The sequence below is a fragment of the Cherax quadricarinatus genome, chromosome 33 (assembly GCF_038502225.1).
Source record: "Cherax quadricarinatus isolate ZL_2023a chromosome 33, ASM3850222v1, whole genome shotgun sequence".
NCBI lineage: Eukaryota > Metazoa > Arthropoda > Malacostraca > Decapoda > Parastacidae > Cherax > Cherax quadricarinatus.
This window is the reverse complement of record NC_091324.1, coordinates 21,397,832-21,423,103: the sequence shown is the minus strand read 5'-3', so window position 1 is coordinate 21,423,103 and position 25,272 is coordinate 21,397,832. Positions and strand designations below refer to the sequence as shown.

General features: G+C 40.2%; 1 protein-coding gene across 2 annotated transcripts in view; it reads left to right on the top strand.

Moving 5' to 3' along the window:
- Positions 1 to 25,272, top strand: part of LOC128693994 (uncharacterized) — a 345,009-nt gene that overhangs the window by 283,642 nt on the left and 36,095 nt on the right. The window contains exons 3-7 of one of the 2 annotated variants that reach the window (XM_070090909.1): positions 1,672 to 1,701; positions 6,186 to 6,286; positions 9,347 to 9,474; positions 17,385 to 17,593; positions 18,986 to 19,193. In XM_070090909.1, the coding sequence (XP_069947010.1) occupies positions 1,672 to 1,701; positions 6,186 to 6,286; positions 9,347 to 9,474; positions 17,385 to 17,593; positions 18,986 to 19,193 (676 nt within the window). The remainder of the gene's footprint in view (positions 1 to 1,671; positions 1,702 to 6,185; positions 6,287 to 9,346; positions 9,475 to 17,384; positions 17,594 to 18,985; positions 19,194 to 25,272) is intronic. The other variant, XM_070090910.1, reaches the window with a different exon arrangement.

Sequence of the window (25,272 nt, the reverse complement as noted above, 5' to 3'; positions counted from 1 at the left end):
GCTGTAAAAATGTTGCCGGATGTTGCTGAGACGGCTATTGCTGTATGAGGCGCCGATGGTGGCCATACGACTGGCTGTTACTACGGCACTACATATATATATGTACCTCCCCGCCCGCGCACACGTGACTTTTATCGCACTCTGACTCTCCCTGTTCATGACTGTTTCTCTGACAAGCTATGTCAGTTAAGGTCACGGCTCTCACTCCGTACTATAGGTGCTGGACTAGCCTTCACTGATTTGCATGTTGCATTGTGTTTTACCCAATATCTCAGTCAGTTTTGCTGAGAGTTTAAAGTGCGTTCCATGTTCGGAGTGAGAACCAAACTTGGTGTTTTCTTTCTTTGTAACATTAAAAATTCTTTAACTTCTTCTTCTCACTATAGACATCTTAACAATATTTAAATTGTACAGAAATACAAATATATGTGTCCAGTTACAAGTGACACGATAAATTATTACAAAACTATCTTAACTTAGATCTACATACAAGATTTTCTTCATTTGCTCATTTCTCTCTGTGCATGAATCGAAAAATTCAATTTGTGTCTGAACGTTTGGATACACTTCACTTGATACTTCTGCTGTCACGCCTTTATGATGGTGCTAAGCATTAAATGGTAGTAAATACAAAATATTGCATTACCTGTTATACTGGTGGCCTCAGTTCGTGTGCTTGCAGTGCTTCATAAAACAAAAATCTATTTTATTGGTGAAAATATTTTGGCTGTTCTCTGTTAATAATACAGTCGATATCTGAAATTTATAGCTTTTTTTTTGCATAATATTCAAAAGTTCGGTGATAATTTATTTCAAATTATAAATCAGTAATTGGCTAACAGTTCTCATGTGAAACCGTACAGATAAAACTAATTATTGGTTGTTATTGGTTGGAATTCAGCAGTTCCAAGTTTATTAACTTTGTTAGGATATTGGTAAATTTCCATCTACAGAGACTAAACTTATTGGGTACCATCTTCTCTATATGGTACATCAGCCATTAAAAATTGAAGTCATTCAGAAGAGGCAAACTCAAAATTTTTCACGAAAATGATACTACACTTTTTAAATAAAACTGGTAAATTGTAAACTCCACACACTCCAATAACAATGTCAGTCTTCTAAGACACAGAAGTGTTGAAAGTTTGAAGCCAAGCAGACGAGGCTTTCTCAGATTATTCTGCAATCAAATCCAGGAATGGTCTCATAAAATTGACCAGAGGACACCCACATGTTCTAATAGTTTCAGAACCCTTTCCCTAGTTAAAGTACATCAGTGTTCAAAAATAGGAGACTATCAGATCAGTGGTTCTTAAGTTATAAGAAAACTTGGTAGGAAGGGCAAAAAGGAAAAATATCAGGCATTTACTTAAGGTTCCCCATCGGGAATACCTAATTAAAGTTTTACAGACATAGACACATTACATAATTTTCTGTATTCATTTTTCAGTTTTATTTAACACTTTAAAGGTTTATTATATCATGTATCAACAACGTATAAGTGATCAAAAGTGAAGCAGCAGTATCAGGAAAGTGTTCAGGTAACCTTCTGACACAAATTACATTTTTTCATTTATGTTTGTTTGCTTTTAAATGTTTGATTTATATTCACTCTTCAAAAAAAAAAAAAAATGTTTGTCTTACGTTATGTATGTTGCTTACTTCTTACAGATCCGGAAACAGGGCTCTACGACTTTGACTGTAAGTTTAACCCCCATCATCCTCCACCACAACCACACCACCACCACCGCCCGGGGCCCTCGATGCCCAGCATGTGGCTTCACCATCTGGGATTGATTTAACATTACGCATTTGCCTCACATACAGCACCTTATGTTCACATAGCATTTCCTTACCGTGCCTAGGCACGACCTTTGACTGCCCACCCCACCCCTCCCTAACAGTACTAGTACCACCTTAGGCATCATTAAACCCTCTTCCCCCCCCGCCTCCCATCTTCCCTCCTTCTAGCTATTTGCTTGCTGGGGCAGCCGCGTCATGCACGACCAATAAGTTACATCCGTCATATTTCATCCAGTTGATCGACGGAGGTAAACCTCATATAATTACGCCACAACGAGCACAATTACTTAGATGGATACTGAGTTAACCTCCGCCGTGTTCGTAGTCACTCACTGTCACTCCATATCATTGTTCCTCACATCATTGACCTTTCTTATATAAATGATTTTACCAGCATCCAAATGATTGAAACAGTGTTTTCTCGTAGAAACTAATATCGTGTTTGTGATTGCCGTATTTGCTCAGTCCTTCAATCCACAGCTTCCTATTGACTAACCTACCGTGGCTATGCCTCGGAATCACACCTGGAACTTCACTATGATTCCACAGATAATAATTACACAGTGGGATATGCTACATCCATTGTGATCCTTGTATTTTTTTGCGTTGCCGTTGACGTGATGAACATGAGGTGCATAGTAAACTAGCTTCTCGTTTGAAAAAAAAAACGTAATTTTTACTGATAGCGACATGCCCCTGTTTTACCATTCTTTGCCATGCAGTACACCTACGCCTGCAACAGTTCTTATACATTTGTAGGAGTACCCATGCTTGCTTCAGGGCTTGTACACCTATGTGACTATACTTACGCCAGCAGCAGTGCTCATACACTGTAGCAGTGTATAACTACGCCTGTAACATTGTAAGTACACCTACTGCAGCCAAACTTCCCCGCTGCAGTTAACTGCATCCAAGACATCGTAGACCAAGAGGAATTTACTGTTTGTTCAATTTAGGATGTGCATTTACGATTTTATTCTCGTCTTGCGTGGTATTATTGACTGGGTAATTCTGCCGAAGACATTTCGAAACGTAAACACTACATAGGAAGGTTTGCTGTGACCTTCATATACATAATAAAATTGACATGAAATAAAACTATAATTTATATTGGTATGTGGTGGCTATTAATATACTAAAGACAATTTAGCCGTTTGAGTAATGTAGATAAAGGTCCAATTTATAAATATAAATAAATGTAATTAAAATGTATGTATGAGCAAGCTGGATCAATATACAAAAATACCTAAACTATCTAGAATCTCAAAAATTCATTTTGTAAATATATTTTACCACAAAAAAGTGTGCCTTATATTCACATAAATCTGATGCCACAGCCACAGTTATCACATTTAAACTACACAATAATGCACCATAAATAGGACTTTTATATCTTTAAAATAATGCATTTGTAAGGCGCCTCACAGTAATTTTAGGAATAATAGTTTTTAAGAAATAGAATGTCGAGTGATTCTTTACTTTTCTATCTCTTATAATGAAAAAAGATCACGTTGCACTTTAAAATGGATTTAATATAATGACTTGTGGTACCATATTTTTCTTGTTAGTTGGGCAGTTAGATCAGAGCGAAGATCTTCGTCTGAACCATTGTTTTACCAAGTGTTCTCCTATTACATGTATAGTACATTATAAGTCTGTGATTAACCACACATTTAAAAAATATTTCTTTTATTAATATAACCAGATAATGAATATAATATATATATATATATATATATATATATATATATATATATATATATATATATATATATATATATATATATAATATGTAGGAAGATACCACCTCTAGTGCTTTGGGTAATAATATGGGTATTTGTTTATGGTTAAAATGCTTATTACTCTACCAAAAATAAATCAAACCCCTGGAGGTGGGAGGGGGGGGGTAAATAATTACATACAAAGGTTAGCCTTTTTTAAATACCCCCCCCCCCCCGGCCACACTGTATTCGAAAATAGTAAAATGACAAGAGTTAGAAACATGTAGTTTGAACAGACTTTATCAGAGGACACGTATTGTTAAATTCATTTTTTACTGTAAATATGTCAGCTTATGCATAGATTTGAAGACGTTCAAGCTATTGCAAATACTGAACAGTATGTGGTGGTGGTATTTTATTTATCACAAAACAGGACAAGTGTTTCTTGTCGTGGGTCTTAGTCGTATGATAACCCTCTAACTCCATGGCGCTTTTGGTCGTATGACCGAGGCCTTCCGCTGGCTCACCGGTTCACCCCGTTAAAAATTTAAGGTCACAACATAAGATTTTTTCGTAGTATGTACCTTATTTTTATTAAGGTTGTCACACATAAGTATAGGAAGAATGCCGTGCTTTAATTGCGGTAGTTGAAAATATTTTAACATATTTGTAAAGCATTTGTTTTAATAATGAAAAGACTACAGAGAAATTTTTGTGTAAACGGAACAAGGGTAGACCCGTTGAGCATAATTATACTAATGATCAAGACATTTTACAGCAACCGAAGCCTTGTAAAACACTGAAATTTAACTAACAAAATTCATCAGATTGTCATGTTGAATGCGCTTTTTGAATGGCCAACACTGCAAAAACATGTTGCAAGTACTTTGCATGTATTTTTTTGTGCATTTTTCTTGAGTTCTGCATGGTTCCTGCATCAGTTCCTCCTCCCCTTTCCCTATTCCTCCTCCCCTTTCCCTCCTCCAACCCACCGTGTAATGAATTACATTCTTTTCTTCTTCCTTACCCTGTAACTTTATCATCAGAATTTTAACCACGTTTCATGAATCATCTCACAATAAAAAAATAAATTTACTTTTTCAAATTCTTTCACCTCTCTTCCATGCATCTCTTTATTCATTAATGTATTTACATAACAATCCAGCATACTGCCCATTCTTTTATATCCCATCTTACCGCCTCTACTTCTGCCCTCGTCTCATCTTTCTGAAATTCTTGTCGTTCACTTACCATCTTTCCTCTCTCCCTCATATCACAAACCTAACACTAACTCCTCTTCATCCACCATCTCTATTCTCCATCATCTCGCATCTTCCATATTCTCTCTTCTTACATGGTACTGATGTACCTATGTTTTCAACCTTCCTTGTCTGTCCCTTTCCCACAGGACTTTGGTTGTTTTATCATCTTTTATGTTGGTATGACTTTTTCAGTTGCATCGCCTTCTCGAGAATAGGCTGCTGAGAGCTGTTTTAATAAGTGGTTTTTGTTATGTTAAGGTTTTCTTTTTATTTCAGTTGCATTTTGAATTACTATGTTGTCAGCATGATGGAACCTTATGGCAAGTTGGCTTCTGTTGCTCTTAAGATTATTTTAGTTTTTTTTGGCATTGGGTTACATTTAAAAAAAGTATTTAGAAACTTGAAGTTGTTTTAAAATTATTGACAAATTATGTTTGATTTCATTTTAAGAACCACAGAAGCAAAACAATATTTTGATTTCGCAGTTTTTTTTTTTTTTTGGTATGTTGTATTGCCTGATATTCTTAGGTTCGTATTTCATGCTTTGTTGTTCAGGTGCTGTCATGGGTTCCAAAATTCCATATGTTGCACATATTACATGTGGCACCGATGGAGGTCGCTTTTTTTTATGTATGGCTAGACTGGAATATAATCAGGAATCACGTTTTCAGACAAAAAAAAAATAGTCATTCCTTTGTTTATTTTCCAGTTTGGTCAGAGTGGAATGTATTTATGTTATGTATAAGAAATATTAATCTTCATCAGTTGGTATAGCCTCAGCAACAGTATCAGAGATATATGTTGAAGGATACATATTTTTAGTATGACTTTCAGCAGAGACCTTTGATATTTTTGTTCAAGTAGTATGTCAGCCTTCTGATTCAGATTTGATTTTTCTGGACATTTCATGCTATGCCTGTGCACCGGTTATGATATATGATATGATATGCTTGGTTATGAATCTTGGGGATGGCAGCCACTGTGGTGTGATTGTGGTCTGTCATTTGGTAAATTTATATTCCTGCATTATTGTCAGTATTGAATTGATATTGCTTAAAGCTTAGCTTTTAAACTGTTATGTAGAGTACAAGCTTTTAGTATTGTTTTGCAAAGTGTTCAGTAAAGTTTTGCTTATTTTCAGTGCTAAACAGTTGTATATAATGTGAGCATAATTATTCAGTCTCCATTATGACTAGTTTCTTGTGAGCTTTCACTATGCTTTGTAACTTTTTTGTAAATATCAAAGTGTTAAAGCAGTCAGATCTGAGAAGTTACCTCAGCAGTAGAATATCCTACTATAAGGTAGGTTACCTATTCATAAAACAGCGAGGGAACGAAAGAATTTTGGCACACCAGAACGTTTCTCCGCTACTCTATGTAACATACCTGCCTTTTGCAGATTCAGGCGAATCTTTAACAGAGCCTTCAGAAGATGAGATCAAAGATGACCAGTGGCTTGGTGTTACTCTTAAAAGTCAGAAACCTGGCGGAAAAATTTTGGTAAGTTTTTCGTGTAGGTTGTGCTTATTGTAAAAATTATGCGGTTATATTGTCGCCTTATTCCTTGACTTAGGGGTCGTCCTCGAAAAGGTTGGAAGGAAGGGGTAAGGAAGGTTTTGTGGGCGAGGGGCTTGGACTTCCAGCAGGCGTGCATGAGCGTGTTCGATAGGAGTGAATGGAGACGAATGGTATTTGGGACCTGACGATCTGTTGGAGTGTGAGCAGGATTTAGTGAATGGATTCAGGGAAACCGGTTATTTTTATATAGCCGGACTCGAGTCCTGGAATGGGAAGTACAATGCCTGCACTCTAAAGGAGGGGTTTCGGGATATTAGCAGTTTGGAGGGATATGTCGTGTATCTTTATATATGCTTCTAAACTGTTTTTTTTTTTCACACAGGGTTTGACAAGGTTAAGGATCCCTAGCTTTATTGGCAAGCTATTTACAGGTTAAGGATTCCTAACTTTATTGGCAAGCTAAGAGCTGTTACCTACATCAGCTCATTTGAAAGCATTTTTATTGTTATGAGACATACAAGTAGGGAACAGGATGAAATTGGAGCCATCTGTGGGCCAGCAGTTTCATTTGATCAGTTGCAAAACAGTGATTATGTGTGAGTGAGGTGAAAGTGTTGAATGATGATGAAAGTATTTTCTTTTTGGGTCACCCTGCCTCGGTGGGAAACGGCTGACTTGTTAAATATATATATATATATATATATATATATATATATATATATATATATATATATATATATATATATATATATATGTATATAATTTACCGTGTAAAACGGAAACCTGTAATTGTTTTACATGATGGTAGGATTGCTGGTGTCTTTTTTTCTGTCTCATAAACATGCAAGGTTTCAGGTACGTCTTGCTACTCCTTCTTACACTTAGGTTACACTACACATACATGTATAAGCAAAAATAACAAAAAAAAAAAAGGCACAGTACCGTGACTGGAACGATACACAAATAACCCGCACATAAAAGAGAGAAGCTTACGACGACGTTTCGGTCCGACTTGGACCATTGACAAAGTCAATGTGTGTGACTTTGTCAATGGTCCAAGTCGGACCGAAACGTCGTCGTAAGCTTCTCTTTTATGTGCGGGTTATTTGTGTATGTATAAGCATATATATATATATATATATATATATATATATATATATCTATATATATATATATATATATATATATATATATATATATATATATATATATATTATTTTTTTTTTTTTTTTTTTTTTTTTATCACACCGGCCGATTCCCACCAAGGCAGGGTGGCCCGAAAAAGAAAAACTTTCACCATCATTCACTCCATCACTGTCTTGCCAGAAGGGTGCTTTACACTACAGTTTTTAAACTGCAACATTAACACCCCTCCTTCAGAGTGCAGGCACTGTACTTCCCATCTCCAGGACTCAAGTCCGGCCTGCCGGTTTCCCTGAATCCCTTCATAAATGTTACTTTGCTCACACTCCAACAGCACGTCAAGTATTAAAAACCATTTGTCTCCATTCACTCCTATCAAACACGCTCAAGCATGCCTGCTGGAAGTCCAAGCCCCTCGCACACAAAACCTCCTTTACCCCCTCCCTCCAACCCTTCCTAGGCCGACCCCTACCCCGCCTTCCTTCCACTACAGACTGATACACTCTTGAAGTCATTCTGTTTCGCTCCATTCTCTCTACATGTCCGAACCACCTCAACAACCCTTCCTCAGCCCTCTGGACAACAGTTTTGGTAATCCCGCACCTCCTCCTAACTTCCAAACTACGAATTCTCTGCATTATATTCACACCACACATTGCCCTCAGACATATATACACACACACACACACCCCTCTGGGTTTTCTTCTATTTTCTTGCTAGTTCTTGTTCTTGTTTATTTCCTGTTATCTCCGTGGGGAACTGAAACAGAATTCTTCCTCCGTAAGCAATGTGTGTTGTAAGAGGCGACTAAAATGCCGGGAGCAAGGGGCTAGTAACTCCTCCTGTATAAATTACTAAATTTTAAAAGAGAAACTTTTGTTTTTCTTTTTGGACCACCCTGCCTCGGTGGGATACGGCCGGTTTGTTGAAAGAATAATATATATATATATATATATATATATATATATATATATTTATATATATATATATATATATATATATATATATATATTTTCTTTCAACACACTGGCCGTATCCCACTGAGGCGGGGTGGCCCAAAAGGAAAAACGAAAGATTCTCCTTTTACATTTAGTAATATATACAGGAGAAGGGGTTACTAGCCCCTTGCTCCCGGCATTTTAGTCGCCTCTTACAACACGCATGGCTTACGGAGGAAGAATTCTGTTCCACTTCCCTATGGAGGTAAGAGGAAATAAACAAGAACAAGAACTAGAAAGAAAATAGAAGAAAACCCAAAGGGGTGTATATATATGCTTGTACATGTATGTTAGTGTGACCTAAGTGTAAGTAGAAGTAGCAAGACGTACCTGAAATCTTGCATGTGCATGAGACAGAAAAAAAAAGAAACCAGCAATCCTACCATCGTGTAAAACAATTACAGGCTTCAGTTTTACACTCACCTGGCAGGACGGTAGTACCTCCCTGGGCGGTTGCTGTCTACCAACCTACTACCTAGATATATATATATATATATATATATATATATATATATATATATATATATATATATATATATATATATATATATTTAGTTTGTGAGGGGGGGTTCGGGGAAGCCGGTTGGCTGGACTCGAGTCCTGGAGGTGGAAAGTACAATGCTTGCACTTTGGGGGAAGGGGTTTGGGATGTTGGCAGATTGAATGAACTTCTAAACTGTCATATCTGAGCACCTTCGCAAGGACAGTGATTATGTATGAGTGATGGTGAAAGTGTTGAATGATGATGAAAGTTTTTTTTCTTTTTGGGTCACCCTGCCTCGGTGGGAAACGGCCGACGTGTTGAAAAAAAAAATATGCATACTACGTATAATATATATAGATAGATATAGTATATAATTTATTTATTTATTTTATTTATTATAAGATTCTATTTGCTCAGGTGTGTGCCCATCGCTACATGCACAAAGGCAAGGGCTTCCAGTGGGGCTTTGGCCTGTGTTACATTCTTTCACACCAGTTTGAAGTTGTTGACTATCTGGAACCATGCCGAGGCAAGCCTGTTAATGAGTAAGTTTATATTATTTAAAACAGTGGTTCATTTATTTTTAGTATGTTTAAATTTAAGTGTTCTTCGTATAGTATTTTTAGTAGTTGACAAGATAATGGAAGGAAATATTTTATACTTTCAGCAGAACAAAACAGTAGAAGGCATTTGAGAACAAAAACCTGATAATTATCCTTATACGCTGTAGCAATTTTTTTTTTATATTTTATTTAAAGCAATGCAAATGCAAGTTGATATAAAACACAGAACAGATTAATACACAAGAATCCAACACAGTGACACCTCAACCAGGTCGTCTAAATACATTCAAAAGATTAATATTATATAGAACAATGTAACACTGAAGTTCAACAGAGCTCAAAGGCTACAGCACTACTGTAAATATGACCTAGGGGCAAGAGGCACCTGGGGGTCAGGGGTCACCACCCCGTCGCCCGGTTCCAGACCAGGCACAGAAAAAAGAGAATTCCAGAGAGGAACTTTGTTGAGAGATTTCACCTGTGGAAGAGGCTTCTTCAGTCAGTCCCGTCAAGGGAGGTTCCTTGATGCTGGTGAAGGGCTCTTAATCTAGGGAATTGGATCTGTGCTCCAGTTCCCTAAATTGAGCCTAAATGCCTTCCATCCCCCCACATGCGCTGTATAATCCTATGGGTTTAGCGCTCCCCCATGATTATAATAATTCTTCAGTCAATACACAAGCAAGTGTGTACTCACCTAATTGTGGTTGCAGGGGTCGAGACTCAACCCGTGGCCCCGCCTCTTCACTGATCGCTACTAGGTCCTCTCTCTCTCTCTCTCTCTGCTTCCTGAGCTTTGTCATACCTCGTCTTAAAGCTATGTATTGTTCATGCCTCCACTACATCACTTGTGTGCACATGCATCCGTGCATGCATGTATGTATGTGGAGTTACTAAAAGTATTAATTAGAGGGCTGAAGAGGGAGCTGTTGAGGTGGTTTGGTCATTTAGAGAGAATGGAACAAAGTAGAATGACTTGGAGAGCATGTAAATCTGTATGAGAAGGAAGGCAGGGTAGGGTTCGTCCCCGAAAAGGTTGGAGGGACGGGGTAAAGGAGATTTTGTGGGAGATTGGGCTTGGACTTTCAGCAGGCATGCGTGAGCGTGTTAGATAGGAGTGAATGGAGATTAATGGGTTTTGGGACCTGACGAGCTGTTGGAGTGTGAGCAGGATAATATTTTGTAAAGGAATTCAGGGAAACCGGTTAGCCAAACTTGAGTCCTGGAAATGGGACTACAATGCCTGCATTTTAAAGGAGGGGTTTGGGATATTGGCAGTTTGGAGGGACGTCTAAACTGTCGTATCTGAGCGTCTTTGCAAAGACGGTGATTATGTATGAATGATGGTGAAAGTGTTGAATATTGAAAGTTTTTTCTTTCTTTTTGGGTTTTTCTTTCTTTTTTGGATCACCCTGACTCGGTGAGAGATGGCCAATGTAATAATGTATATATGTACATACGTACATGTCCGCAGGCACGCGCATGCATGCGCACACACGCACACACACACACTGGAGCCAGGAGCTATGAATCGACCCCTGCAACCACAAATAGTTGAGCGCACACACACACACACACACACATACACACACACACACACACACACACACACACACACACACACACACACTCCGTCTGCAGTCTTCTTTGCCCTTGGGGAAGGGCAAAGAAGACCGCAGACGGAGTACAGTCTAGGGGGCCAGAGACTACAAACCTCACTCAAGGAAAAAAATCTTGGGGTGAGTATAACACCAGGCACATCTCCTGAAGCGCACATCAACCAAATAACTGCCGCAGCATGTGGGCGCCTAGCAAACCTCAGAACAGCATTCCGACATCTTAATAAGGAATCGTTCAGGACCCTGTACACCGTGTACGTTAGGTCCATATTGGAGTATGCGGCACCAGTTTGGAACCCACACCTAGCCAAGCACGTAAAGAAACTAGAGAAAATGCAAAGGTTTGCAACAAGACTAGTCCCAGAGCTAAGAGGTATGTCCTACGAGGAGTGGTTAAGGGAAATCAACCTGACGACACTGGAGGACAGGAGAGATAGGGGGGACATGATAACGACATACAAAATACTGAGAGGAATTGACAAGGTGGACAAAGACAGGATGTTCCAGAGATTGGACACAGTAACAAGGGGACACAGTTGGAAGCTGAAGACACAGATGAATCACAGGGATGTTAGGAAGGATTTCTTCAGCCACAGAGTAGTCAGTAAGTGGAATAGTTTGGGAAGCGATGTAGTGGAGGCAGGATCCATACATAGCTTTAAGCAGAGGTATGATAAAGCTCACGGCTCAGGGAGAGTGACCTAGTAGCGATCAGTGAAGAGGCGGGGCCAGGAGCTCGGACTCGACCCCCGCAACCTCAACTAGGTGAGTACACACACACACACACACACACACACACACACACACACACACACACACACTCACACACTCACACACACACACACACACACACACACACACACACACACACACACACACACACACACACACACACACACACACACACACACACACACACACACACACACACACACACAAATCCTGTATCACAAACCTCCTGGAGTTTTATGACAAGGTAACAGAAGTAAGACACGAGAGAGAGGGGTGGGTAGATTGCGTTTTCCTAGACTGCAGGAAGGCCTTTGACACAGTTCCCCACAAGAGATTAGTGCAGAAGCTGGAGGATCAGGCGCATGTAAAAGGGAGGGCACTGCAATGGATAAGGGAATACCTGACAGGGAGGCAGCAACGAGTCATGGTACGTGAAGAGGTATCACAGTGGGCGCCTGTTACGAGCGGGGTCCCACAGGGGTCAGTTCTAGGACCAGTGCTATTTTTGATATATGTGAACGACATGATGGAAGAAATAGACTCTGAAGTGTCCCTGTTCGCAGATGATGTGAAGTTGATGAGAAGAATTAAATCGGACGAGGATGAGGCAGGACTGCAAAGAGACCTGGACAGGCTGGACATGTGGTCCAGTAACTGGCTTCTCGAATTCAATCCAGCCAAATGCAAAGTCATGAAGATTGGGGAGGGGCAAAGAAGACCGCAGACAGAGTATAGGCTAGGTGGACAAAGACTACAGACCTCACTCAGGGAGAAAGACCTTCGGGTGACCATAACACCGAGCACATCACCGGAGGCACACATCAACCAAATAACTGCTGCAGCATACGGGCGCCTGGCAAACCTGAGAATAGCGTTCCGATACCTTAATAAGGAATCGTTCAAGACACTGTACACTGTGTATGTTAGGCCCATACTGGAGTATGCAGCACCAGTCTGGAACCCACACCTGGTCAAGCACGTCAAGAAGTTAGAGAACGTACAAAGGTTTGCAACAAGGCTAGTCCCAGAGCTCAAGGGAATGTCGTACGAGGAAAGGTTAAGGGAAATCGGACTGACGACACTGGAGGACAGAAGGGTCAGGGGAGACATGATAACGACATACAAGATACTGCGGGGAATAGACAAGGTGGACAGAGATAGGATGTTCCAGAGAGGGGACACAGGGACAAGGGGTCACAACTGAAGACTCAGACGAGTCACAGGGACGTTAGGAAGTATTTCTTCAGTCATAGAGTTGTCAGCAAGTGGAATAGACTAGCAAATGAAGTAGTGGAGGCAGGAACCATACATAGTTTTAAGAAGAGGTATGACAAAGCTCAGGAAGCAGAGAGAGAGAGGACCCAGTAGCGATCAGTGAAGAGGCAGGGCCAGGAGCTGAGTATCGACCCCCGCAACCACAATTAGGTGAGTACAATTAGGTGAGTACACACACACACACACACACACACACACACACACACACACACACACACGAGAGGTATGTGAAGAGCTCAACACGAGATTTAAAGAAGTATTTACAGTGGAAACCAGTAGGACTCCAGGAAATCAGAACAGGGGTGTACACCAGCCAGTGCTGGATGAGGTACATATAACCAAGGAGGAAGTGAAGAAGCTGCTATGCGAACTTGACACATCAAAGGCAGTGGGACCAGACAACATCTCTCCGTGGGTCCTTAAAGAGGGAGCAGAGATATTGTGTGTCCCATTAACAAAGATCTTCAACACATCATTTGAAACTGGGCAACTCCCTGAGGTATGGAAGATGGCAAATGTAGTCCCAATTTTTAAAAAGTGAGACAGACATGAGGCACTAAACTACAAACCTGTATCACTAACGTGTATAGAATGCAAGGTCATGGAGAAGATCATCAGAAGGAGAGTGGTGGAGCACCTGGAAAGAAACAAGTGTATAATTGACAACCAGCACGGTTTCAGGGAAGGAAAATCCTGTGTCACAAACCTACTAGAGTTTTATGACAAGGTGACAGAAGTAAGACAAGAAAGAGAGGGGTGGATCGACTGCATTTTGTTGGACTGCAAGAAGGCCTTCGACACAGTCCCTCACAAGAGGTTACTGCAAAAACTAGAGGATCATGCACACATAACAGGAAAGGCACTGCAATGGATCAGAGAATACCTGACAGGGAGGCAACAACGAGTCATGGTACGTGACGAGGTGTCAGAGTGGGCGCTTGTGACAAGCGGGGTTCCACAGGGGTCAGTCCTAGGACCTGTGCTGTTCTTGGTATATGTGAACGACATAACGGAAGGGATAGACTCAGAAGTGTCCTTGTTTGCAGATGATGTGAAGTTATTGAGAAGAATAAAATAGGATGAGGATCTGGCAGGACTACAAAGAGACCTGGACAGGCTACAAGCCTGGTCCAGCAACTGGCTCCTTGAGTTTAACCCTGCCAAATGCAAAGTCATGAAGATTGGAGAAGGGCAAAGAAGACCGCAGACACAATATAGTTTAGATGGCCAAAGACTGCAAACCTCACTCAAGGAAAAAGATCTGGGGGTGAGTATAACACCGAGCATATCTCCTGAGGCGCACATCAGTCAGATAACTGCTGCAGCATACGGACGCCTGGCAAACCTACGGATAGCGTTCCGATACCTCAGTAAGGATTCGTTCAAGACTCTGTATGCCATTTACGTCAGGCCCATACTGGAGTATGCAGCACCAGTTTGGAATCCACACCTAGTCAAGCACGTCAAGAAATTAGAGAAAGTGCAAAGGTTTGCAACAAGGCTAGTCCCAGAGCTACGGGGATTGTCCTACGAAGAAAGGTTGAGGGAAATCGGCCTGACGACTCTGGAGGACAGGAGGGTCAGGGGAGACATGATAATGACACATAAAATACTGCGCGGAATAGACAAGGTGGACAAAGACGGGATGTTCCAGAGAGGGGACACAGACACAAGAGGTCACAATTGGAAGTTGAAGACTCAGATGAATCAAAGGGATGTTAGGAAGTATTTCTTCAATCATAGAGTAGTCAGGTCATGGAACAGCCTAGAAAGTGACGTAGTGGAGGCGGGAACCATACATAGTTTTAAGGCGAGGTATGATAAAGCTCATGGGGCAGGGAGAGAGAGGACCTAGTAGCAATCAGCGAAGAGGCGGGGCCAGGAGCTATGAATCGACCCCTGCAACCACAAATAGGTGGGTACACACACACACACACACACACACACACACACACACACACACACACACACACACACACACACACACACACACACACACACACACACACACACACACTGCAAGAAGGCCTTTGACACAGTTCCTCACAAGAGATTAGTGCAGAAGCTAGAGCATCAGGCGCATATAACAGGAAGAGCACTGCAATGGATCAGAGAATACCTGACAGGGAGGCAACAACGAGTCATGGTACGTAATGATGTATCACAGTGGGCACCTGTGACGAGCGGGGTCCCACAGGGGTCGGTCCTAGGACCAGTGCTATTTTTGGTATATGTGAACGACATGACGGAAGGGTTAGACTCAGAAGTGTCCCTGTTTGCAGATGATGTGAAGTTAATGAGGAGAATTAAATCTGATGAGGACCAGGCAGGACTTCAAAGAGACCTGGACAGACTGGACACCTGGTCCAGCAAATGGCTTCTCGAATTTAATCCTGCCAAATGCAAAGTCATGAAGATAGGGGAAGGGCACAGAAGACCACAGACAGAGTATAGGCTAGGTGGCCAAAGACTGCAAACCTCACTCAAGGAGAAAGATCTTGGGGTGAGTATAACACCGAGCATGTCTCCGGAAGCACACATCAATCAGATAACTGCTGCAGCATATGGGCGCCTGGCAAACCTGAGAACAGCATTCCGACACCTTAGTAAGGAATCATTCAAGACACTGTACACCGTGTATGTCAGGCCCATACTGGAGTATGCAGCACCTGTTTGGAACCCGCACTTGATAAAGCACGTCAAGAAACTAGAGAAAGTACAAAGGTTTGCAACAAGGTTAGTTCCAGAGCTAAGGGGAATGTCCTACGAAGAAAGATTAAGGGAAATCGGCCTGACGACACTGGAGGACAGGAGGGTCAGGGGAGACATGATAACGACATATAAAATACTGCGTGGAATAGACAAGGTGGACAAGGACAGGATGTTCCAGGGAGGGGACACAGAAACAAGAGGCCACAATTGGAAGTTGAAGACACAAATGAGTCAGAGAGATAGTAGGAAGTATTTCTTCAGTCATAGAGTTGTAAGGCAGTGGAATAGCCTAGAAAATGACGTAGTGGAGGCAGGAACCATACACAGTTTTAAGACGAGGTTTGATAAAGCTCATGGAGCGGGGAGAGAGAGGGTCTAGTAGCAACCGGTGAAGAGGCGGGGCCAGGAGCTAGGACTCGACCCCTGCAACCACAAATAGGTGAGTACAAATAGGTGAGTACACACACAGAGGAGCTTGGACTCGACCCCTGCAACCTCAACTAGGTGAGTGAGTACTCTTGTGTATTGACTGAAGAAGTTCCTCTCTGGAATTGTCTTTTTTACTGTGCCTGGTCAGGAACTGGGTGATGGGGGTTGTGACCTACAGAAGATACTCCAGGTGCCTCTTGCCCCTGGGTCTTAACTGATAGTAGCTTTGTTGGGCGATCATGGCTAGTAACCCCCTTCTCCTGTATAAATTACTAAATTTAAAAAGAGAAACTTAAGTTTTTCTTTTTAGGTCACCCTTCCTAGGTGGGATACAGCTGGTACAATACTTGTATAAACATCAACCAGCACCTGCCCTCACTATTGGCAAATAAGCCACATAAACGAGAGTTAATGCTACTACTATATTGTTATGAAGCTCACTGCACTTTATTGTTATCATAACTAATCACTAAACCCAGAAGAGTCATATAGCGTTGCTCACTGTAATTTAAATATATCGACCCAAATAACACTGAACACATACTCTTGTGAAGGCTTTGCTTCCTTAAGAAGTCGATTTTATTCCGGTTATAATCAGATAAATGAAGTTTTATGTGCAAGGGGCCTGGACATGCAGCACGCATGTGTGAACATGTTAGATAGGAGTGAATGGAGACAAGTGGTTTTTGGGACCTGACGAGCTGTTTGGGTGTGAGCAGGGTAATATTTGTGAATGGATTCAGGAAAACTGGTTAGCCAGACTTGATTCCTGAAGGTGGGAAGTAAAATTCCTGCACTCTAAAGGAGGGGTTTGGGATATTAATTGTTTGGAGTGACATCTAAACTGTTGTATCAGAGCTCCTCTACAAAGACAGTGATTATGTGTGAATGATGGTGAAAGTATTTCTTTCTTTTTTGGGTCACCCTGCCTCAGTGGGAGATGGCCAATATGTTAAAAATCTAATAATAATAATGATAATAATAATCATCATCAGAGGCAAATAATGAACAAAGACTGACCTTGTAGACAAGTCCTAAACTTTATTTCAGGCTTTTATATTGTTTGCTTATTTATATTTTTCTTGTAAGTTTAACTTATATTTTACTAGTCCATGTTATTTTTTTCAGAGGTCACCAGCAATTTGGGTTTTGTCAGGCTGGCACCAGTGGTTTACTGTTGGATGATGAAGCAGTACTTGGGGTGCCTGGACCATACACATGGCGTGGAACAGTCCACACTTCTAATATCTCTGATGACTTTTTGCTCAAGGATAAAACACAGTATTTTGGCCCAGTTACTGAAAATGACTCTCCTGTGGACAAGTACAGTTACTTAGGCATGTATTTATATTTGAATCTTTATGCCGTGTAAACAACCACTCAAAAACATGCAAAACCAATTACATAAAATGTGCAGATCCAATTACATAAAATATGCAAATCCAGTTACAATAGAATAAGTGAGTGAAATTTGACAAAAGCCAATTTTTGTAATATTTGATACTTCAAATTTTTATTACTGTAGCAATACTCTTCATAACAATGAATAACTTCATTTTTGTTTAAAACCAAAATCAAGTTGATTTGAAACAGTATTCAGAAAGAATTTAAATCATTACAAAGAACTGTGACCTCATGTTCCTGTCACAGAACTGGATGTAGTTATCATACTGATTACAGTGGACCCCCGGTTTACGATGTTATTTCATTCCAGAAATATGTTCAGGTGCCAGTACTGACCGAATTTGTTCCCATAAGGAATATTGTGAATTAGATTAGTCCATTTCAGACCCCCAAACATACACATACAAACGCACTTACATAAATACACTTACATAATTGGTCGCATTGGGAGCTGATCGTAAACCGGGGGTCCACTGTAATATAAATTTGAAAAATTTTCCCACTTGAGATTAGCCTTGCAGTTAATATTGCTATTCCATTCTTTATCTTTCTTCCTTTCTTGTTTCTCAGATGTACATGGTTGACAAAGCATACTTCCAGTTCATATCTTCCTTCTCAGTGGAAGGCACAGTAGTGTGACTGTAAAGTACAGTGTGTCAAAGTTTTTGCCAGGTGTTGAATGTCTTCTTGTGTTTAATACGTACCTAAAATGCATATACTGTTTAACCTTTACATCTTTTACGCTATGAAGAAAATGCATATACAAGATGCAGTCTTAAGAAAGAATATGCAGCTTTTTTAATCTAAAAATACAAAAAACATTTATTTTAGATAAGTTTGGAGAGAGGGGGTAAAAGAGGTTTTGTGTGCGAGGGGCTTGGACTTTAGCAATCATGCGTGAGCATGTTAGATAGGAGTGAATAGAGACAAATGGTTTTAAGGACTTTATGTGGTGTTAGTGTGAGCAAGGTAACATTTATGAAGGGATTCAGGGAAACCAGCAGGCTGGACTTGAGTCCTGGAGATGGGAAGTACAGTGCCTGCACTCTGAAGGAGGGGTGTTAATGTTGTAGTTTTATAACTGTAGTGTAAGCATGCCTCTGGCAAGACAGTGGTGGAGTGAATGATGATGAAAGTTTTTCTTTTTCTGGCCACCCTGCCTTGGTGGGAAGCGACCAATGTGTTAATAAAAAAATTAATATTAAAACATTCATACTAACATTGTATGTACAGCTTGACATCACCATTGAGTCCTATGAAAAACAATTACCAGAGTACTATTTTTTTAATTTCTTCAGTTTAATTGCATTAATTTGCTCTTTCAGGGTACTCTGTGACAGCAGGACGCTTCTTTGGTAATTACATGTCGTATGTTGGTGGTGCACCAAGGGCTAATGGAACTGGCGAAGTTGTGTTTTTTACCCGGGAAAAGATTGGTGTGAGTCTCTTGCGAGTAGACTTGATACTAAATGGGGAAATGTTTGCTTCAAGCTATGGATTTGAAGTTCTCGCTTTGGATATTAATGGAGACAGGTCAGTAGTAATGCACACATTTACTCTACATTTAATTAAGTTTAATAATATTAATAACATTTAATATTTTGTTGTTTTTGCTTTCTTATCTGTTTCTGATTAGAAATTTTACATTTACTATTATACCTCTTTAACCCTTCAATAGCCCTTCACCAGCCATGTTGCTGGTGAAAGGCTATTAATCCAGGCAATTAGAGTAATTCTACCCTTTCTTGGATACAGCCTGCTTTCCTCTCATTCCCCAAGCACCATATGACTCTTAACCCTTTGACTGTCGCGGCCGTATATGTACGTTTACGAGGTACCGTGTTTGACGTATATATACTCATAAATTCTAGCGGCTTCAAATCGGGCAGGAGAAAGCTGGTAGGCCCACATGTGAGAGAATGGGTCTGTGTGGTCAGTGTGCACCATATAAAAAAAATCCTGGAGCATGCAGTGCATAATGAGAAAAAAAAACTCAGACCGTTTTTTTTAATTAAAATGCCGACTTTGTGGTCTATTTTCGTATAGTATTTGTGGTTGTATTCTCGTTTTCTTGGTCTCATTTGATAGAATGGAAACTATATTAAAGAAATAGAGGTGATTTTGATTAATTTTACTATAAAAAGAACCTGAAAATGGAGCACAAAGTACAGGAAATGTTTGATTTTTGCCGATGTTCAAAAGTAAACAAATGATGTCATTGTCCAATAAATGTCCAAATAGCCATTCTAATATGCAGCCATGAATGGGTTGATGTAATTTTTACAATTATTACAGTATTGCAGTAGTCTGCATAACAGTAAATCTTCTATTTTTTGTTTGAATAAAATTTCAAAATAAAAAACAAGAGTAATATCACAGGGGCCTGGAGACATGACTGATGAACAAAGAAAATGTTATTTTAGAGCCAGGAATGTCTGCATTGTTCATTCTGGTCCTTATTTTGAAATTGTCATATTTTTTAATTTTCGTGAAATTGGCCAAATTGCAAATTTCTGACCATGTTATTAGGTAGTTGAAATCGGTAAATTGGCAGTTTCTTGTACTCAGTCGATGGAAAAAATGGAGTTCTGAAGAAATAGCTATGAGTTTGGTTGACTGGAATAATGGAATTAGCCGAAAATAGGGCTCAAAGTGGGCGAAATCGCCGATTTTTAAATATCGCCGAGGTCGCTAACTTCGCGAGAGCGTAATTCCGTCAGTTTTCCATCAAATTTCGTTTTTTTGGTGTCTTTACAATCGGGAGAAGATTCTCTATCATTTCATAAGAAAAATAATTTTTTTTTTGAAATTTTGCGACACCAGGAGACACCTCAGGATTGGGGGTTGTGACAGTCAAAGGGTTAACAGGCTTGGCAATTCCCCTATAAATATTTAACAAGAACAGTAATAATAATAATACCTGGAGAATACCTGGAGAGGGTTTTGGGGGGTCAATGCCCCTGTGGCCTGGTCTGTGATCAGGCCTCAGGGTGGATCAGGGCCTGATCAACCAGGCTGTTATGGTTGGCCGCATACAACCCAACGTACGAACCTCAGCCCGGCTGGTCAGGTACTGACTTTAGGTGCCTGTCCAATGCCTTCTTGAAGACAGCCAGGGCTCGATTGATAATCCCCTTTATGTATGCTGGAAGGCAGTTGAACAATCTTGGGCCTCTGACACTTACTGTATTGTCTCTTATCATGCTAGTGGTACCCCTGCTTTTCATTGGGGGGATGTTGCATCCTCTGCTGAGTCTTTTGCTTTCATAGGGAGTGATTTTTGTGTGCAAGTTTTGTACTAATCCCTCTAGGATTTTCCAAGTGTATATAATCGTGTATCTCTCCTACTTGCATTCTAAGGAGTACAGGTTGAGGAGCTTCAAACGTTACCAGTAATTGAGGTGTTTTATCACAGTTATGTGTGCTGTGAAGATTCTCTGTACACTTTGTAGGTCAGCAATTTCACATGCCTTGAAAGGTGCTGTTAGTGTGCAGCAATATTCCAGCCTAGATAGAACAAGTGACCTGAAGAGTGCCATCATGGGCTTGGCATCCCTAGTTTTGAAGGTTCTCATTATCCATCCTGTCATTTTTCTAGCAGATGCGATTGATGCAATGTTATGGTCTTTGAAGATGAGATCCTCTGACATGATCACTCCCAGGTCTTTTACATTAGTTTTTCGCTCTATTGTGTGGTTGGAATTTATTTTATACTCTGATATAGTTTTAATTTCTTCACGTTTTCCATATCGAAGTAATTGAAATTTCTCATCGTTGAACTTCATATTGTTTTCTGCAGCCTTTTTAAAGTAATAATAATTATAGTAATAGTAATGGTAGTAGGTTTGTAGACAGCAACCACCCAGGGAGGTACTACCGTCCTGCCAAGTGAGTGTAAAATGAAAGCCTGTGATTGTTTTACATGATGGTAGGATTGCTGATGTCTTTTGTCTGTCTCATAAATATGCAAGATTACAGGTATGTCTTGCTACTTCTGCTTACACTTAGGTCACACTACACATACATGTACACATTTATTTATACACACTCATCTGAGTTTTCTTTGATTTTATCTTAATAGTTCTTGGTCTTATTACTTTTCCTTTTATATCCATGGGGAAGTGGAATAAGAATCTTTCCTCCGTAAGCCATGCGTGTTGTAAAAGTCAACTAAAATGCCGGGAACAATGGGCTAGTAACCCTTTTTCCTGTAAAGATTACTAAAAAGAATAAGAAGAAGAAAATTGTCAAAGTGGGAAGTCTGAATGTGCGTGGATGTTGTGCAGATGATAAGAAAGAGATGAGTGTGGATGTTATGAATGAGAAGAAGCTGGATGTCCTGGCTTTAAGTGAAACAAAGCTGAAGGGGGTGGGAGAGTTTCAGTGGAGAGGAATAAATGGGATTAGGTCAGGGGTTTCAAATAGAGTTAGAGCTAAAGAAGGAGTAGCAATAATGTTGAAGGATAAGCTATGGCAGGAAAAGAGGGACTATAAATGTATTAATTCAAGGATTATGTGGAGTAAAATAAAGATTGGATGTGAAAAGTGGGTTATAATAAGCGTGTATGCACCTGGAGAAGAGAGAAGTGTAGAGGAGAGAGAGAGAGATTTTGGGAAATGTTGAGTGAATGCGTGGGGAGTTTTGAATCAAGTGTGAGAGTAATGGTGGTTGGGGATTTCAATGCTAAAGTGGGTAAAAATGTTATGGAGGGAGTAGTAGGTAAATTTGGGGTGCCAGGGGCAAATGTAAATGGGGATCCTTTAATTGAGCTATGTGTAGAAAGAGATTTGGTAATAAGTAATACATATTTTATGAAAAAGAGGATAAATAAATATACAAGGTATGATGTAGCACGTAATGAAAGTAGTTTATTAGATTATGTATTGGTGGATAAAAGGTTGATGGGTAGGCTCCAGGATGTACATGTTTATAGAGGGGCAACTGATATATCGGATCATTATTTAGTTGTAGCTACAGTTAGAGTAAGAGGTAGATGGGAAAAGAGGAAGGTGGCAACAACAAGTAAGAGGGAGGTGAAAGTGTATAAACTAAGGGAGGAGGAAGTTCGGGTGAGATATAAGCGACTATTGGCAGAAAGGTGGGCTAGTGCAAAGATGAGTAGTGGGGGGGTTGAAGAGGGTTGGAATAGTTTTAAAAATGCAGTATTAGAATGTGGGGCAGAAGTTTGTGGTTATAGGAGGGTGGGGGCAGGAGGAAAGTGGAGTGATTGGTGGAATGATGAAGTAAAGGGTGTGATAAAAGAGAAAAAGGTAGCTTATGAGAGGTTTTTACAAAGCAGAAGTGTTATAAGAAGAGCAGAGTATATGGAGAGTAAAAGAAAGGTAAAGAGAGTGGTGAGAGAGTGCAAAAGGAGAGCAGATGATAGAGTGGGAGAGGCACTGTCAAGAAATTTTAATGAAAATAAGAAAAAATTTTGGAGTTAAACAAGTTAAGAAAGCCTAGGGAAAGTATGGATTTGTCAGTTAAAAACAGAGTAGGGGAGTTAGTAGATGGGGAGATGGAGGTATTAGGTAGATGGCGAGAATATTTTGAGGAACTTTTAAATGTTAAGGAAGAAAGAGAGGCAGTAATTTCATGCACTGGTCAGGGAGGTATACCATCTTTTAGGAGTGAAGAAGAGCAGAATGTAAGTGTGGGGGAGGTACGTGAGGCTTTACGTAAAATGAAAGGGGGTAAAGCAGCTGGAACTGATGGCATCATGACAGAAATGTTAAAAGCAGGGGGGGATATAGTGTTGGAGTGGCTGGTACTTTTGTTTAATAAATGTATGAAAGAGGGGAAGGTACCTAGGGATTGGCAGAGAGCATGTATAGTCCCTTTATATAAAGGGAAAGGGGACAAAAGAGACTGTAAAAATTATAAAGGAATAAGTTTACTGAGTATACCAGGAAAAGTGTACGGTAGGGTTATAATTGAAAGAATTAGAGGTAAGACAGAATGTAGGATTGCGGATGAGCAAGGAGGTTTCAGAGTGGGTAGGGGATGTGTAGATCAAGTGTTTACATTGAAACATATATGTGAACAGTATTTAGATAAAGGTAGGGAAGTTTTTATTGCATTTATGGATTTAGAAAAGGCATATGATAGAGTGGATAGAGGAGCAATGTGGCAGATGTTGCAAGTACAGTGGACCCCCGCATAACGATCACCTCCGAATGCGACCAATTATGTAAGTGTATTTATGTATGTGCGTTTGTACGTGTATGTTTGGAGGTCTGAAATGGACTAATCGACTTCACAATATTCCTTATGGGAACAAATTCGGTCAGTACTAGCACCTGAACATACTTCTGGAGTGAAAAAATATCGTTAACCGGGGGTCCACTGTATATGGAATAGGTGGTAAGTTATTAAATGCTGTAAAGAGTTTTTATGAGGATAGTGAGGCTCAGGTTAGGGTGTGTAGAAGAGAGGGAGACTACTTCCCGGTAAAAGTAGGTCTTAGACAGGGATGTGTAATGTCACCATGGTTGTTTAATATATTTATAGATGGGGTTGTAAAGGAAGTAAATGCTAGGGTGTTCGGGAGAGGGGTGGGATTAAATTTTGGGGAATCAAATTCAAAATGGGAATTGACAGTTACTTTTTGCTGATGATACTGTGCTTATGGGAGGTTCTAAAGAAAAATTGCAAAGGTTAGTGGATGAGTTTGGGAATGTGTGTAAAGGTAGAAAGTTGAAAGTGAACATAGAAAAGAGTAAGGTGATGAGGGTGTCAAATGATTTAGATAAAGAAAAATTGGATATCAAATTGGGGAGGAGGAGTATGGAAGAAGTGAATGTTTTCAGATACTTGGGAGTTGACGTGTCGGCGGATGGATTTATGAAGGATGAGGTTAATCATAGAATTGATGAGGGAAAAAGGGTGAGTGGTGCGTTGAGGTATATGTGGAGTCAAAAAACGTTATCTATGGAGGCAAAGAAGGGAATGTATGAAAGTATAGTAGTACCAACACTCTTATATGGGTGTGAAGCTTGGGTGGTAAATGCAGCAGCAAGGAGACGGTTGGAGGCAGTGGAGATGTCCTGTTTAAGGGCAATGTGTGGTGTAAATATTATGCAGAAAATTCGGAGTGTGGAAATAAGGAAAAGGTGTGGAGTTAATAAAAGTATTAGTCAGAGGGCAGAAGAGGGTTTGTTGAGGTGGTTTGGTCATTTAGAGAGAATGGATCAAAGTAGAATGACATGGAAAGCATATAAATCTATAGGGGAAGGAAGGCGGGGTAGGGGTCGTCCTCGAAAGGGTTGGAGAGAGGGGGTAAAGGAGGTTTTGTGGGAAAGGGGCTTGGACTTCCAGCAAGCGTGCGTGAGCGTGTTAGATAGGAGTGAATGGAGACGAATGGTACTTGGGACATGACGATCTGTTGGAGTGTGAGTAGGGTAATATTTAGTGAAGGGATTCAGGGAAACCGGTTATTTTCATATAGTAGGACTTGAGTCCTGGAAATGGGAAGTACAGTGCCTGCACTTTAAAGGAGGGGTTTTGGGTATTGGCAGTTTGGAGAGATATGTTGTGTATCTTTATATGTGTATGCTTCTAAACTGTTGTATTCTGAGCACCTCTGCAAAAACAGTGATAATATGCGAGTGT